The sequence below is a fragment of the Apiospora hydei genome (assembly GCF_038363865.1).
Source record: "Apiospora hydei strain CBS 114990 chromosome Unknown utg000005l_segment0_segment0, whole genome shotgun sequence".
NCBI classification, from domain to species: Eukaryota; Fungi; Ascomycota; class Sordariomycetes; order Amphisphaeriales; family Apiosporaceae; genus Apiospora; species Apiospora hydei.
The window spans coordinates 678,670-695,354 of NW_027117364.1; the positions used below are offsets into that span (position 1 = coordinate 678,670).

General features: G+C 55.8%; 6 protein-coding genes across 6 annotated transcripts; 2 read left to right on the top strand and 4 right to left on the bottom strand.

Annotated features, from left to right (window-relative positions):
* Positions 1–454: 454 nt before the first annotated feature.
* Positions 455–1,845, top strand: PG997_005678 (longevity assurance proteins LAG1/LAC1; the record flags this gene model as incomplete). Its single annotated transcript, XM_066809993.1, has 3 exons — positions 455–1,138; positions 1,198–1,299; positions 1,366–1,845. The coding sequence occupies 3 exons, from the start codon at positions 455–457 to the stop codon at positions 1,843–1,845; spliced, it is 1,266 nt and encodes a 421-aa protein (XP_066668916.1).
* A 1,261-nt stretch (positions 1,846–3,106) lies between these two features.
* Positions 3,107–5,460, top strand: PG997_005679 (uncharacterized protein; the record flags this gene model as incomplete). The annotated part of the gene is made up of 6 exons (XM_066809994.1): positions 3,107–3,235; positions 3,298–3,789; positions 3,857–4,163; positions 4,237–4,817; positions 4,887–4,994; positions 5,059–5,460. 6 exons carry the CDS (start codon positions 3,107–3,109, stop codon positions 5,458–5,460), a joined length of 2,019 nt encoding a protein of 672 aa, XP_066668917.1.
* Positions 5,461–5,778: 318 nt separating this feature from the next.
* PG997_005680 (uncharacterized protein) lies at positions 5,779–11,165 on the bottom strand (the record flags this gene model as incomplete). The annotated part of the gene is made up of 11 exons (XM_066809995.1): positions 5,779–6,182; positions 6,243–7,626; positions 7,694–8,060; positions 8,556–8,856; positions 8,950–9,109; positions 9,204–9,255; positions 9,372–9,418; positions 9,495–9,658; positions 9,770–9,940; positions 10,084–10,546; positions 10,677–11,165. The coding sequence occupies 11 exons, from the start codon at positions 11,163–11,165 to the stop codon at positions 5,779–5,781; spliced, it is 4,002 nt and encodes a 1,333-aa protein (XP_066668918.1).
* Positions 11,166–11,516: 351 nt separating this feature from the next.
* Positions 11,517–13,451, bottom strand: PG997_005681 (alcohol oxidase; the record flags this gene model as incomplete). Its single annotated transcript, XM_066809996.1, has 1 exon — positions 11,517–13,451. One exon carries the CDS (start codon positions 13,449–13,451, stop codon positions 11,517–11,519), a length of 1,935 nt encoding a protein of 644 aa, XP_066668919.1.
* A 1,591-nt stretch (positions 13,452–15,042) lies between these two features.
* PG997_005682 (uncharacterized protein) lies at positions 15,043–15,531 on the bottom strand (the record flags this gene model as incomplete). Its single annotated transcript, XM_066809997.1, has 1 exon — positions 15,043–15,531. The coding sequence occupies one exon, from the start codon at positions 15,529–15,531 to the stop codon at positions 15,043–15,045; it is 489 nt and encodes a 162-aa protein (XP_066668920.1).
* A 72-nt stretch (positions 15,532–15,603) lies between these two features.
* PG997_005683 (uncharacterized protein) lies at positions 15,604–16,353 on the bottom strand (the record flags this gene model as incomplete). Its single annotated transcript, XM_066809998.1, has 1 exon — positions 15,604–16,353. One exon carries the CDS (start codon positions 16,351–16,353, stop codon positions 15,604–15,606), a length of 750 nt encoding a protein of 249 aa, XP_066668921.1.
* Between the last annotated feature and the right edge of the window lie 332 nt (positions 16,354–16,685).

Here is a 16,685-nt window from a genome sequence, read left to right on the forward strand (position 1 = left end):
CTCCTCTCGCTCTCGAGTTGGTGTGCCAGTGCAACCAACGCCGTCCTCGTCACGTTGCAGCCGGGAGAAATGGTTTCGGCCGCCCGCGCATCCCGGCTCATTTCATCTTAGGTTAACCCGCCCACAAACATCCCACCTCGTTCAGCGAGATTAGGAGAGACAGCTCAATTTTCCGGGCGGCCGTCGTGTTTCTTTCATGTTTTGGCCGCATTGTCGCGTTATCTTCAGACGATCGAACCTGTTCCAACAACTCCCCAGACTCTTCTTTCGCTTTCAATCTTGACTGGAGGCTTTCGTTGTTAGGTGCAAGCAGCAGTAGCAGCAGCAGCTAGCAGCATCACATCACTAACGCCCGCGCGCACTGTAACATCATCTTGCAGCGAGCAAGCAGCACCCACATAACTGCAGATAGACAGACGGGCAACAAAAGAAAAGCCACCACTGTCTCGCGGAGATGGACTTCTCTAATTCGTCCGGCGCCATCCAAGATGGCCTGGTCATCAAGACATTTCGGCAGGGCCGGCAGCGCAAGACTTCAAAGAACAGCAAGCGGCTGCATCTGGCCAAGTCGGGCCACCGGTTCATTCGCAAGCACACCTGGGCGCTGCCGCTAATGATGCTCATCGGCATCGCTGCCCTGTACGCCATCAACCCCACCGAGTCCAACCTCATCCACCACTTCATCTTCCTCTCGTACCCGTTGCCTCAGCACGGCGGCCATGCGCGGGCGCCGACGCAGTACGGCAAGGGCCTCTGGGACGTCGCCTTTGTGGCCTTCTACACCGTCGTCCTGACCTTCACGCGCGAGTTCATCATGCAGGAGCTCCTGCGCCCGCTGTCGCGGTCCCGCTTCTGCGGCATCGCGTCCCGCGGCAAGCAGCTGCGCTTCATGGAGCAGATGTACACGGCCGTCTACTTTGGCGTCATGGGGCCCTTCGGCCTCTACGTCATGCGCCAGACGCCCGTCTGGTACTTCGACACCCGGGGCATGTACGAGACCTACCCCAACCGGACGCACGAGGCCGCGTTCAAGTTCTATTATCTATTTGAGGCGGCGTACTGGGCGCAGCAGGCCCTGGTCATGCTCCTGGGGCTGGAGAAGAGGCGCAAGGACTTTAAAGAGCTGGTCGGACACCATGTTAGTCTTTTGGTTCTGAACATACGTTGCGATGCACGGGCTTGGCTGACCATTTGCAGATCGTGACTCTATCTTTGATATCTTTAAGCTACCGCTTCCACTTTACCTACGCTGGCATCGCCGTTTATATAACTCATGATATCAGCGACTTCTTCCTAGCAGTAAGTCATACCCTGCACGTCGCCTAGTATTTGCACCTGAAATATCGTTACTGACTTCACTTCTAGGTTTCCAAGTCGCTTCATTACATCGACAGCGCCATCGTGGGACCATTCTTTGCCACCAACGTCGGCGTCTGGATCTACATGCGACACTACCTCAACATCCGCATCTTGATATCGATACTGACCGAGTTCAAAACGGTCGGACCCTACGAGCTCGACTGGCAGGCGGAACAGTACAAGTGCTGGATCTCCAACGTCATCGTGCTGGTGCTCCTGTCGTTCCTGCAGTCGCTCAACCTCTTCTGGCTCTGGTGCCTGCTCCGCAGCGGGTTCCGTTACGTTGTCTATAACATCAAGAAGGACGACAGATCCGAAGGCGAAGAGTCTGCAAACGAAGGGGACGAGAAAGCCGGCAACCCTACCAGGAAAGGATCGCCGGAGCCTCCGATAATCATCATCAGTGCGGCGGACGATGAAGAGGAGACGGCGGCCATGGCTACCGGTTTGGCTACGGACTCCGGCTCTACCAGGATGAGAGGATGAACGCGTTATTGACTTTACGACCCGGAAAATGACGGAGGAAGGCAACCGACGATCGATAGATTCCAAGGCAACACACAACAGTTCCCAGGCTGGACTCAAGGAGCTAGAGAGATACCCTTAACGATTGCAAATTCATTCAAAGGATTCTGCACCTAATATCTAATCTTAGTAATTAATGTTAATACCTGCGCATCGCAATTCGAAAGTTGGTGGTGGCTCGTCGCCAGTCATGCAGTCGGGCATTGTTGGGCAATCTCGGTTAGCTCTCACTGCCGGTTGTTAACCAATCAGCATATACCCCCAAGAGCAAGGACGGACAGGCGAACAAGCGACATCCGACAATACAATAGCAGATTGACCTGGCTTCCCTCAGATTCAATGTCAAGTCAGTTTTTGTTGCACTATCACTTGTTGTTCAACAGGCACCCAGCTACCATCCATACCAGCAACTTGAGCGCATGCAAAACATTGAGTGCTTGCGCGCGCTGGGCAGCTTAACAGAGGGATCTTTTCTCCGTAGCCAAGACGGACCACTCCCCGCACGCCAAGCTGATTCCCCCGCAAACAGGGGTGACCACACTCAACACCGCCATGCGAAACTGCGGAGAACCTATCCATCTCCCAATTGCGAGAGGAACTAATCATGCATATGGTCTCTAGCGCTGCCACAACGTTGCAGTCGGCAGCAAAGCAGTTCCCATCCCCGAGAAGTGGCTCGTAATCCGGGGCTGGGGTTGCTGGGCTGTCGTCAGTGTAGCATACATGGGCCGATGGTCCAGTGACCACGAACCCGCCTTCCCGGGTCGCTGTTTTCCCATTTCTCTCTTCTCTCCACCGACGGGCAGGCCTGGCAGACTGGTCAGTCCTCCTATAGGAGCGCCTATGTAGGGGACGGGGACTTGCAGGTGATGCGCGCCCGAGTCAAAAATCCGCTCTTTCCAAGGCTGTGGACTTTAGCCGGAATGCTCTCAACCGAGAACCAGGTCCTCTTGGTTGGGTTGGGGGCCATGGCATCATGACATTCAGTTGTCTGCTGCATCTTTGGTTGCTTTTCCCCAAAACTCGTGATCCCCAATTTCTCCGCATGGCTCGGCGGTGTATTTTTTCACGATGCCCTTGCCGTAGGGCCTGTATATAGAGCGAGCCGCCGGCTGCTCGGGGATGTCGTTCCTTTCCAGAATGAGACACCGATTCACCGGCGGCTCGTGTTGTGCTCTCTAACTGGTTCCTCTCTGGTTTTCCCTCCGTATTCTGAGTTACTATGGTTCGCGTCAGTCTGGCCGCTCTGGCCACTGCGGCAGCCGTTCCTCTGGTCTCTGCTGTAGACATTGCCGTCAAGGCTACTGGTGGTAACGCCACGAGCCCTCATCAGTATGGCTTCCTGCACGAGGTAATACCAAATCTTGTTCTAATCCTCGCCGGGATACTCGACTAATGCTTCATATAACGTAGGACATCAACAACTCCGGGGACGGCGGTCTGTACGCCGAACTGATCCGCAACCGCGCCTTCCAGTCCAGCAGCATCTTCAACTCGACCCTAGACGGCTGGACACCGATCAACGGCGCCGCCCTGTCCCTCAAGGACCTCGACGAACCTCTGTCCAAAGCCCTGAAGACCTCCATGAACGTCGCCGTGGGCTCTTTGTCATCATCGAAGCGCAACGGCAGCAGCAGCAGCCAGGCAGTCGGCTTCGCCAACGACGGCTACTGGGGCATGGATGTCAAGATCCAGCCCTACACCGGCTCGTTCTGGGTGAAGGGCGAGTACGAGGGCAGCTTCACTGCGTCGCTGCGGTCCAACTTGACCGGCGAGGTGTTTGGCAGCACCGAGATCGAGGCGAAGACGTCGGCCGACGAGTGGGTCGAGCATGAGTTCAAATTGACGCCCACCAAGGATGCGCCGAACTCGAACAATACCTTCTCTCTGACCTTTGACGCTGCTGTAAGTGATTCCGGGTGCTGGCAAGGGGCCGAACGTGACAGGCGACTTACTGATGATGCTGCCACAGGGTGCGAAAGATGGCTCGCTTGACTTCAACTTGATCAGTCTCTTCCCGCCCACGTACAAGGGCCGCAAGAATGGTCTGCGCATCGACCTCGCCGAGGCCATCGAGGGCTTCCACCCCACCCTGCTTCGCATCCCCGGCGGTAACATGCTCGAGGGCAACAACAGCAACGCCTGGTGGGACTGGAAGAACACCCTCGGCCCCTTGAAGGACCGCCCCGGCTTCTCGGGTGTCTGGGGGTACCAGCAATCCAATGGTCTCGGGCTGATGGAGTACCTCTATCTTGCTGAGGACATGGACCTCGAGATTGGTAAGACTTATCCAGATCCTCTAACCTCTTAAGAGTCAAGGTTTCGTAACTAACTATATATTTACCCCCACAGTCCTCGGCGTCTACAACGGCCTCTCCCTCAACGGCGACATCATCCCGAAGGACAAGCTCCAGCCCTTCGTCGACGACGCCCTCGACCAGATCGAGTTCGTCAGCGGCGACGCGTCCACGACCAAATGGGGCCGCCGCCGCGCCGAGCTGGGCCACCCGGCCCCCTTCAAGCTGCAGTACGTTGAGGTCGGCAACGAGGACTGGCTGGCGGGCGGCGACGAGGGCTGGGCGACGTTCAAGGAGTACCGGTTCCCCATGTTCCTCGAGGCCATCAACAAGAAGTACCCGCACATCACTGTCATCTCGTCGGGGTCCGTGTTCGACGGGTACGAGGTCCCCGCGCCGGGAGCGGGAGATTATCATATCTATGGCACGCCGGATAGTCTGGTTGACCAGTTTGATCTCTTTGACAATGTCACGATCCCCCACATCATTGGCGAGGCTGCTGCCGTTCATCCTAATGGTGGTTTGGGCTGGGATGCGGGTTTGCTCGAGTACCCCTGGTGGAGCGGCACGATTGGCGAGGCCGTTTCCATGATCGGGTACGAGAGAAATGCCGACCGAATCATCGGTGCAGCTTACGTATGTTAACCAGAGTCCCTTGTGACTTCTTACGACTCGGGGATGAACTTGCTAACTTAACTCCCATAGGCTCCCATCGTCCGAAGCTTAGACCGCTGGCAATGGGCTGCCGTCATGATCCAGTTCGCCGCTGATCCCGCGAAGACCACGCTCTCCACCAGTTGGTACCTGTGGGAGGTAAGCTGAATCCCTTATCAGCACCTTACTCATGTATCGCATTGACTAACTCCTCCCACCTTAGCTCTTCGCCGGCCACCTCATGACCCACACCCTCCCCGCCTCGTCGGACTTCAACCCGCTGTACTACGTCACCGGCAAGAACGAGGACAAGGGCACCTACCTCTTCAAAGGCGCCGTCTTCAACGCCACCACCGACGAGGTCCCCGTCTCTCTGATCTTCGAAGGCCTCCGCCCGGGCACCGAGGCCGAGCTGACGATCCTGACGGGGCCCGAGGACCCCTACGGCTTCAACGACCCCTTCACGGGCGTCAACGTCGTCAAGACGGTCAAGGAGAAGGTCGTCTCGGACGAGGAGGGCAGGTTCGCGTTCAGCATGCCTGACCTGAGCATCGCGGTGCTGGAGACGAAGTCCGCAAAGTGCGGCAAGAAGAAGCGGGATATGAAGCAGGGGCTCCGTCACTGACGAAGGCAGATGGGGCAGATAGAATAACATTAGAAAGTAGGCATTGTGCGATAATGGCATAATACAAGTACCTACCATTACTACTACATTATCCTACTACGCTGGTCTTATTTCTCCATCGTCTAAACGTTGCTCCTACTAGGACACTTGACTATCCACCGTATGCTAGTATTAAGCCAACAAAGCACCATACAGCAAACACCAGTTTTCAACTGCACTCCGCATTCCCCAAACGACGACACTTACTCCGGAAACAGTAAGTTTGGTCTACATCCACGCCGACAGACACCCTTTCAGCAAATTTTCAGCTGGCGGTGTTCAAGGGGTAGATGCCGAACCACTGCTCTCCGACCGCAGCGCCCGGTACCCATGCAACTCCAAATCATCCCAATCCATCTCATCCTGATCATCGTCGTCCGCCCCGCTATGGACACACGGCTGCCAATCGTCATCATCCTCAGGCCATTCGTGCTCCCCCGGGTACGCCGCCCGCGCCGTCGCGTCGCGCTCGTCCCATTTGCCCCGCGGAGGCAAGGGCGGCAGCCGACCCAGCTTGCGCAGCGCGTACTTGCGCGCCGTCTCGTGGTTGGTGCCCACGATGAAGAACCGGGGGCCCGCAAAGTCGGTCACGAGGTGCTCCAGACCGCTGCCGCGGATCAGGGCGACGGAGCCGGATCGGTAGGGGAGTTTGAGGTTGAGTTGGGGGAGGCAGAGGTTGCCGCCTGGGCATGGTCGTGTTAGCAGCCCACGATACACTGATTAGTATAGAAGCGGATACTTACCAGAGTAGTTTCCAACAGTCAACAGTCCCGCCAATCCGCCCTTGATATCTCCCTGGTCCATATGCCGCTGCGTGTGGCCATTAATGCCAAGCGCAAACATACTACAGAAGTCCTTCTCCTTCTCCTCTCCCTCTTCTCTAGTCCGGACCTTGACGTCATTATCGGGCAGCTGCTCAAAGATCTCGACACAATGCGCATAGTACTCCGGATCAAGCTTCTGCATGAGGAACCGGAAGACGTCCGAAGCCTTTCCGAACACGGCCTTGTAGAACTGCAGCGGCAAGTCATATGCCACGTCATTTCGCGCGGTGGCGCGGGCATTGCGCGTGTCGGCGGTCCGGCGTATCTTCCTCCCGTGAGGGTCGCCCTTGAACGCCCAGCAGCCGTAGTGGCCGACACACATCTTGGCGTTGGGCAGGCGGTCCACCGTCGCCAGGGAAGGCTCGAGCTCGCGGTGTATGTCGCGGATGTAGCTGTCGACAACGTGGCGCACGGACTCGGGCTTCGGGATGCCCACGAAGAAGGAGAAGAGGTCGATGGCGCGGATCAGCCGGTCCTCGACGTGGACGGACTGCTTCTTGTCGGTGGGCTCGCCGTACAGGGTCTGCACCAGCTTCTCGAAGTGGACGAATATGAGCTGCCGGTTCTTGTCGGTGACAAGGACGATGTCTTCGTTCACCATCTCCCACACGGATTCGGCGGCGAGGGTATCTACGAGGTAGTTTCGGTAGTAGTCCGGGTCCCGCATCCCGTTGTTCCAGCGCTTTTGCCAGTTGGTTTTGATGATACCTAAGCCAGGCTCGAACTCGGGATCTATCTCTCCCTTTTTCACGATATCGCGCATGGCCTCCCGCTGTGCCGCGTTCATATGGAGCCAGAAGTGCTCTCGTGCCATGTTGCGCAAGGTGGTCAGGAGCTTGAGCGTTTGTCGGTCCTGAGAATTGGTAGAAGTGTCGCTTTGAGGATCGCGGCTTAACGGCAAGAGGGGGGTTCTAGGAAGCTCTAATCTCTTTTCGATCCGGAGCCTCGCCATCAGGTATTGTTGTTCCATGGCCGACATGGTAGGCTCCGTGAACAGCTGTCTGGTTCTCTCGGCGGATGCTTTCGCTCTTTTGGCTTTGGCGTAGGACTTGTCATCGTTCTTGTCAATGTCCTTTGCCCACATGAGTCGACAGGTTCTCTTGTCGATAGAAAAGACAACGACTAGCTCCTCTGGAGTATCTCGGACGATTGCATATTGCCGATCATCGGCAAATTCCTCAGCTAAGGCAAGGGCGTCTGTGGTTGTGACTTTGGAGAGGAAAGATGCGAGGCGCGTCAGGTCGTCGTTTTCGGCGAAGGCAGTAGCATTGAGCTCATCGAAGATAGGTCCCAGGATGTCGTACTGCGCGGCTCGTCCGTCAGTATGAGTACGGAAAGCAAAAACGGCCTTTTCCTGCATGCACACTTACCATACGCTCATCCCGGGGATGAGAAATGTTGCCCGCCCAAGAGGACCAGAAGCCATATGGATCTCCCTGGATACGCTCTGTCCATGTACCCAGCTGAACCAAATTCTTTCTTGCTCGCTCCTCTTCACTTAGCTCTTTGAAGGTTTTGGTCTTGCGCACACGCTTATTGTGATCGCTGTACTTCTGGCCCAGCAGCGACTCGATTGTCTCATCGTCCGGGATGTGAGGCGGAGCCTCAACCCGTAGATAGGGCATCCCGTTCTTTCGAGCAAAAGATTGACTGTTTGGTTGATTGCAGCAAGGGTAGAACAGGGCCTTAAGCAAAGCTGCCTCGAAACAATTTGTGATGATGGTGGACTGAGAGGAACTAAATTGCATAGGCTACATCTGCGTTGCAAAAAGTACGGTTAGCAGATAAGCAAAGGCGAGATTTGGCGTGCTTTGGTACGTTTCTCGTTTACGTGAAGTATGAGAAATGAGAAGGTAAGCTTGGTTTGGAGGTGAAGAATTGAGTGCAAACAGAAATCAGTTTGCTTTCAGATGGAAGGCACACTTCCCCCTCGATTCCTAAGGAAGGTACAGCTTGACACATTAAACCTAGCAATTGAAATCAGAGCCCTCTTAGGTACATGTAGTAGGTAGCTACTGATTCAAAAATTACAGTCCTCTCTTTATGACCACAAAATTCTTGTAATTTGGTAGCAATAGTCGTTCGCTTTATCACAGCTTATTCCTCCTCAACTCAGGGATCCGCGAGTGTTTAGTCCAAGTATGCAGCCACCCATCAAATAGATTCACCACTACCCCTGTCGGATCCCCATCCCCCACTACCGCCCACCCAGCCCCCTGTCTACCCACCTACGCATCATATATATACGTCTGCACCCAGTCCCGAACCTGCTGTTCGGTATCACCACGCAACCGCATGCCCGTCGCCTTGAGCGCCTGGTCCAGGAGCTCTTCCAGCCCGGGCCGCTCGCGGGGGTCGTGCTTCAAGCACCGGCAGACGGTCCGCCGCAGCTCCACGTCCACGGCGCCGAACGCGCCGTCGTCGTCGAGCAGGATGCCGTACGAGTTGGCGATGATCGGGCCCCCGGTAGGAGCAGGTTGTCCAGCCTCGGCACGGACGGCGTTTCGGCGCGGGTGATGAGCTGCCACATGCTCTAGAGAGAGAGGAGATTGTCAGCTATCGTGTCGTCCTCTCATCTTGGATGGGAGACTACTTCAGATCGGCTTTCACTCTCGGTATTGCATACTGTCTTCGAGCAAAGCAATCTTGTTGAAAATGGTAGGACTTACAAGGCCCATTTGCCAGACATTGCTGTGCCAGTCAAAGTTGCCCGCCACAAGTTCCTGGCTGATCTCCGTTCCGTCTCGAGTCAATGGCACGAAGTCCCAGTCGGGACAAAATTGCTCCTATCGTCAGGCTTCCTGTTAATGCTGTTTGTGGTTTGAACAGGAGGCGGCAGGACACTCCTGGCTGGTTAGGGGGTCGTTTGACTGGACTTACTGGCGTGTACCAACTCCATTTGCCGTTCTCCCGCTCTTGGCGGTAGTATTGACTGAATAGACAGTACGTTAGTCCATCAATAAGATCACTGGCCTGACTATACTTCACTCTCGGTATGTAATATCGCTGATGGCCATTAGACATAGAGAGATAGGGGCCAGCACTTACTTCCTTTTGCCCGGCTTTATGAATCGTGTTAAACCAAAGTCACCAAGCTAGGTAAATGTGTATGTTGTCAGAAACGAATCTCCATGCATGAGTATTTATGTATTGGTGGTTATGTATTCTCACCTTGAGTATGGGGATCTGATCATGTTCCAGGGCATCGTCGGGAACTGGGAAACCATCTTCCATCCGGATGTCGATTGGACGCGGGATCTGGTTATTTACAACAGCATTGCTATTGTATGCCGGGTTATTTTTCTGATACGGGTGTAAAGCTGGCCCCAGAAACACTGCTTCATGGTTAGCCATCACCGGTGCGAGCACCAAGTACAAGAAATCGACTACCCCGTTTCCTCCCCTGCCCCACGGAAAAAGAAAAGATGATCGGTCACACCACTTACTGTTACTCGGGTCGATGTCGAAGTGGACCATTCGCTTTCTCTTCCCCCTCCTGTACGCAGGAGGCATCTCTTCGAGCAGCAGCATGTCCGGATCGAAGGGCGCGCGGAGATCGATCGCCTTTCGAGACTGCTCCATCCCGGGACGCTTCTCTCCCGCCTGTCGGAACCTGTCTGGATGGAACTTGCGAGGGGGAAGGCCATGCCGATACACGCGCGGATCACTAGATTACGAAGGGAAAAAAAGAAGCCCTCGGTCAGCTCAAACTGTATGTATATGCTTTTGCGCCGCCAAACTCGCAACAACGGGAACTTACTGCAGAGCCAGAAGGACCAGAGTACTGCATTCGGGATCATCAGGTCGTTGTTGTTGTTGTTATCCGCGAACCGGTACAGCACCTGCTCCAGCGTGCCGAGCTCCATGTACTCCATAAAGATGAAATCGTGCCGTTCGGGCTGGACGATGGCGTCGGTGTAGATGGGGTCCTCATTGGGCCGCGGCCGCCCGGCGGCGGCGGCGTTGACGATCCGCGCCACGCGCCGCCCTCGCGCCTTCCAGTGGAGCGAGACCCGGTTCTGCCTCTGATTGTGGGCCCAGATCCTTTGCCCCTGGTTCATGGCCGGCCGCGGCGGCCGGGGCTGGTAGTTCGGATCCTCTTCGTCGCCGCTGCTGTCCTCGTCCGGATCGTCGCTCGAATCCCAGGGGTTCGGGTTGTCGAAGCTTCGAAATTTCCCCGACGAGTGGAGGATCTGGACGCAGTGGGCGGAGCGCTTGACTTTCTGCTCGGGAACAGAATCAGTATCAGTGCGTAGAGAGACGGTGCCAGAATATCAAGAAGGGGATACCGAAAATAAAAATAAAATGAAAAGGAAAAAAAGAGAGAAAAGGGAACAGAGGTCATCATCCTACCTCCATCATCCGGGCTTCATGTCGGATTGCCTCATGCACCTGGCTCGCACCAGCAGTCTTGAGGACGAAATTGGCTTCGTCATTAGTGGCTGGGCTGCGGTACGTCATCTTGAAGGCGGTTCCCTGGCCTCCCCGACCGAGCACCCGACGGTAGAGGTAGCGAGGGGCCCTCTCGAAATAGGCTCTTGTCGAGGCTAGTACCTGGGCTCGTGCTGCTCTAACCTGAGCATTGGGGTTGCTTGGCCTCGGTCTTCCCATAATTTGAGTATTAACACCGGTAGCACCCCGGGCAATGGTTATCCACACGGGTGGTTGCAGGTCGGCGGTCCTGGCCCGTGGCGTTGGGTAGAGCTGGGCCACATTCGGAGTTTGCCCCGGGGTTGGCAGCCGGCCCCCGATGGTCCGATAGTGGAGAAATCTATAGTTGTCATCTATTACTCCTTGTTGGTAAGCTTGTATCTGCTGTGGTGTCTGTCCAAGGAGAGACATGGCGAGTTCGATGTTGGTAATAACGCCGCTTCGAGGGTAAAGAGAGCTTGGCTCCTGTAACGGATAGATGAATTACGGAAAAGGGAAACGCAGTGACTAGTCAAATAGGTGCACAGATTGGGTTTGATTGGCATGCGATAACGAACAAAGCGATCTTCTGTTTTCGCTCGTTATGCTATTCGAGACATAAGTAGGTGTAACAAAGAAAAGGGGTCTCTGCAAGACTAACAACGGATCGAATGGAAGAATTCCAACGATTGGCGCAAATTCTATTGTACAACAACAAGATGCAATACAAGATGTAAAACAGGATTAAACAATTAAAAAAAACGCATTTAGGAACGCAAATTACTACTCCAACCCCCTGATGATGGCGTCCGAAATCTTCTCGGCGAGGGCATACACCACACTCTGCGGGTGCCCCGGCGGCAGCAGCGCAAACGCGCTGGCGTCGACGACGCGCACGCCGCTAACACCAATGACGCGGGCGCGGCTGTCGACGACGGCGGTGGGATCGTCGCGGCGGCCCATGCGGTTCGTGCACGACGCGTGGTAGACGGCCATGAGCGTCTTGTGCACGTGGGCGAGGATCTGCTCGTCCGTCTGCACCTCGCCCAGGCCGGGCCAGTACTCGGCCGCGTTGGCGCGGACCGACTTGATGGCCTCGGTCTCGTAGAGGCCGCGGATGCGCCGGTAGATGGCCACGGCGAGCTCCTGATCGGCCTTGTGCGTCATCCAGTTGGGGTTGACCTTGGGCGCGTCGTTGGGGCTCGAGCTGGCCAGCGACACGTTGCCGCGGGAGAAGGGTGCGACGAGGGCGCCGAGGACGGAGCTGTACATCTTGCCGTCCTTGGGCTGGTCCATCCACGGGATGTTGAAGGGGCCAATGAAGCCGGCGGCGGAGAAGTACTCAATGTGTGGCCAACCGGGCGCTATGCTGTTTAGCGCATCTTGTGTGGCTTGAGACATGTTGGCCGACACGAACTCAGGTAGCCGCTCCCACGCGAGGAACTCGGCCACGTTGGACGTCAAAGGACCCGTTTGCGACAAGGCGTACTCGGCAATAGCAGCTGCGAGGACCACCGGGTCTCCGATGACCTTGTTCAGTGTATCGATCTTGACCTGGTAGGAGGGACCGAAGAGGACGTGGTCAGTGAAGTTCTGGCCGACACCAGGACGGTCGGCAATGACCTTGATGCCATGCTGAGTTAGGTGTTCAGCCGGTCCGATACCCGACAGCATGAGCAGCTGCGGGGAGTGGATAGCCCCGGCCGACACGATGACCTCCTTCTTGGCCTTGATGACGTAGGAGGGCAGCAAGTCCATGCCCACCTCGACTCCAGTAGCCTTCTTGTTAGCATCGAAGATGATCTTCTTGCCGCGGGTGGCCAGGTAGACGGTCAGCTTGCCCTTGGTGCCCTTGTCCTTGGCGTGGTAGAGGAAGTCGGCAGAAGTGGAGCGAACTTGATCCTTTGGCTTGGTGGTAAGTTGAGAGTAGTGGTATCCCGAAAGAGTACCCTGGTTGAAGGCGCCGGTGAGCTTGATGCCAAGGGCCTCGAACCCCTTGGCAGCCCAACTCGACCAAGAAGGCGACCAATTGGCGTACGAGACTTGCAGCGGCGCGTTCTCTTGCTTCGCAGTGAAGTCGGACTCGTAGTAGACGGGTGTGGCATTGGCCGGGCGCATGTTGTTGTTTGGGGGCGTGAAGGTGATACTCTTCTCGAAGTAGGGCAATAGAGCGTCAAACTCGTAGCTTTGGTCGCCTACAGCATCGGCCCAGGTCTTCATCGATCCCTTGTCGGGCCTGTGGTAGATGAGGAAGTTGAGCGCGGACGAGCCACCGAGACATTTGCCCTGGGTGTAGTGGATTTTCCGGCCGTCGCCTCCAGCTTGCGGCTCCGTGACCAGGCCATAGTCGACGGTGGGGATGGAGTCGAGAGGGTTGCTGCCGACACCGATAATGTCTCCGAGGGGCGCAGCGCCGACGATGGGCTTTCCGACCTCGTAAGACAGGCCGCGCTCGATGACGGCGACGGAGAAGCCGGCTTCGGCCAGGCGGTAAGCGATGGTGTTGCCGCCCGTTCCACCTCCTACCACCACATAGTCGAAGGATTCTTGGTCGCCCAATGTTCCTTTCAGTTCACCGATCGTCGCCTCAATCAAGCCGCTGGTGGCCGTCTCCAGAGATCCCGTGAGTGGGTTGAGGAGCGATCCTAGCAGAGGAGAGGCCGAGACACAGCCCAAAGACAGGGCGTTGAGGATCAACAGCCGCGTAGAGGCGTACATTTTTACTTGATAGCCTGCACTCGGGTGCTAGTATACGAAGAGATCAGCGAGCAACCCACGAAGCCGGGAACAGCGGTTTAAAGGCAATATTTGATGTGGATTGGCCAAGCTTCTTCATTCTGCTGCCGCAAGAGCCGGCACACCGATCCCCAGTCGTCTCCATCGACAGACAGTATGGTATGTGCCGTAAAGTAAGATTGCGCAAAAAGAAATCACGACCCTCCAGAAGCGTCCTAGGTACTCCATTTTTCCATCCGCGATAGCCCAGGGGTTTGGCGGCAGGGTAGGGCTGTCCGATTTAGTCGACCAAGATGTGCTCCCATACCCGAATCGTCAGTTCTCGATACGGGCCGCATCGGATTGTAACCCTCTTTGAGCGTTGGGTGTTCATTGTGATCAACACTGCGATGGGTGACCCTGCAGGGCGGTAGAATTAGTGGAACCCGCGTTCGATTTGGCTGACTCGTCAATCGGGCGACACTACCCTAGCAGCCTAGGAGACTTGCTCCATTTCGATCTCGCGGGTGGCACGTGGGAATGATTGGTTCACGGGCTGTCTGTGCCTTGCAGCTGAAAACGAAACATTCGGCCTTCCTTCTAGAAGATTGTCGGCAATCCACCGTAGTAAGGCATCCCCGCCCGCTTTTGGCACCTGAAGTTAAGACGAGTCTGCCGTGAAGTCGTCCGACGTGTGGCAATTGACCGGAGTCGTGGGTTCAATTCAGCTGTATGCAAGGGAAAAGTAAGATTAGGGAGGTTGGAGAGAAATGAAACGCCCCAACTGGAAACCAATTGCCCAAATCCACCCCCGTCTCCCTTACTTGCATGGGCAACTGCGAGCTGCATGCTGCATGCTGTTGCAATCACGGCAAATCCCACCACTTCACGATAAGACGGGCTCTTGGCGCTCCTTGGCTGCAAATGGGCAGGCACCTCGGCATTGGTTGTGAACGGCAGATAGCTTTTTCGTCAAATTGGCAGTTGTTGGATGCCATGAGCCCCAAGTATATCAGAGATTTGGAAGTAATGTAGGATGCCCACGGTCGTCACTAATTGCCCCCAATGCAGTTCCGATAAATCCGATAACACAGCAGGGCTGCTGCAGTCTGTGTTTGTTGCACAACACCCCCTACCCCTCCCCACTTCCTCAATTGACTAATGCAATTCAGATCTTGTGACGGAGAAAAGGATAAGAGACGGGGACTTGGCAATTGGCATCCAAGATGAGTCCAAACTGAGCTTGACCCCGAATAGGAAGAGCAAGCAATGGGCTGCTGGTTAAGCTGACTGCCCCATGGGCCCCTGGCAACATCTGCGGCCCCTGCTCCAGCCCCGCGATTATCGCGACTACCTCTCTAGAGGGGTTTTCGGGGCTTGTCTGATCCAGGAATAGGGAGAGCCCGGAAGTTTATACTCAGTCCTGTACTACTTCGTAAGATTGGTTTGGTAGATGCGTTCGATCACAGGGTCGTGTCGATAACTGGCGAGGATATGACGACGTCAAGGGTGCATGAAGACACCATGCGCATTAGGCTCATTACTTAACTGTTATTGAGTCTCTTTATATGCTATGTGCTCGCGATCATGATTCCTACTCGTTCCGCCCGAGACCCTGCAGTAGACTGCGAAGGCCCGACTTGGAGTTCTCGTCCAGGCGGATCTTCGGCTTCTGCGGATCCGGGAATTCCTTCTTGTCCTCCTCCTCATCCGACTGCTGAGGACAAACCCGCTCCTTCTTCTTCTTCCTTCTCGGTATCCTCGGAAGCGGAGCGATGGCCTCTTCCTCGCTTTCCTCCGTCTTCTCCACCCGGATCAGGGTCACCAACGAGCTTTCCGGAAGACAGTACCAGACGCTTGCCCGGAGAGTGATAACACGGGTTTCATCCACGTCCTCACCAGTCTGCGAATACGGTCTGACGCGAGGGGGTTCCCCTTCCCTGTTCCCCTGACGCCGAGCGAAAGCGTCTGCGGACTGGCCGCCGCGAGACACGGAGAGACGGAGACTTCTGCACCAACTCCCGGCCCATCCGCGTCCATAGCCTGCCACCGCCTCTCGAGCTTCGGGTCTCGCTGGGACCATCTCCGCGCATCGATCGGCGCCAAGGAAATCGGCTCGTACTTGGTGCCGCCGCCAACAGCAGCACTAGTCGTCCTAACGGGAGGCGAGGAGAGCGTGCTGGCCAGTCGGGAGAAGAGGAGCGGCGTGTTCAGTACCCGCCGGTCCCGCGCGGCGCGTCGGATGTGGTGGACCAGGTGCGTGGTGAACTCGAACTCGGGCGTCCACAGGCCGGAGCCGACGGCGATGAGTTCCCTTGTTGGCGCTCATTGCGGAGGTGGATGGGCCGTCGTAGGGGCAGTCCAGGAGGGCGAGGACCTGGGATTCGCCCATATCTATGGTGGCGCGCGAGATGCTGGAGTATTTTACCGAGGGCAGACTCGCGGGATCCTGGTCGGGCTGGCCAACTGGGCGTAAGAGGCACGATCCGTCGCTCGCCGTCTCGGCGAACCCGAGATAGATAAAAATGAACAAGTTGACCTCTTCGGGCTTGTGCAGGTATCTATGCATGCCGTCTAGGCACCGGCAGGGCATCATGGGGTCAGGAGACGTGTCGTAGAGGAGCGGCAGGAATCGCGACATGAGGGTAAGTTGGTTCTTGGAGCCGGACTTCGCCTGCTCGAGCTCGTGGACTTCGGTGGAGAAACCGTATTGGTGTTCAAAGGTCTTTCGAAGGGCATGAATGCCCGAGTCGATCTCGGCGTAGTTCTCGGCATCGGAATCCCAGTGGCAGATAAAAACAGAGACGGTTCGGTCTGGTGACTCAATTGTAGGCTGCATTCGAGTCGATAGTGCAGTGTCGCGCAGTTCGTCGACTGTGTGGGCAGTAGTATCGTGGTGCTCCATAGTCGATTTTCTCAAGTACGAGGAGGAAGTTTGGTTGATATGTCTCGGTTGCGTTATAATGTTGTATAGATGGGCTCTGTTTAGTGTGTTCTTACATGGGGTGTGTCGGGGAGTTGAATTGAGGATCGTGAGAAAGAAATATATTTCGCAAGCAACATGTCTCCGATGAAGTTTACCGATTGCTAGATGAGTTATACTAATGGAAGTTTCCTGTATGCTACCAAGTGAGGCCAGAACCTAAAATGCATCGGGTTTCTTTCCACGAAAGTTAACAAAAGGGGTGGTTGGAAAAAAATAGTTTACTACGTCAAATCCTCAATGATCATAAGTTA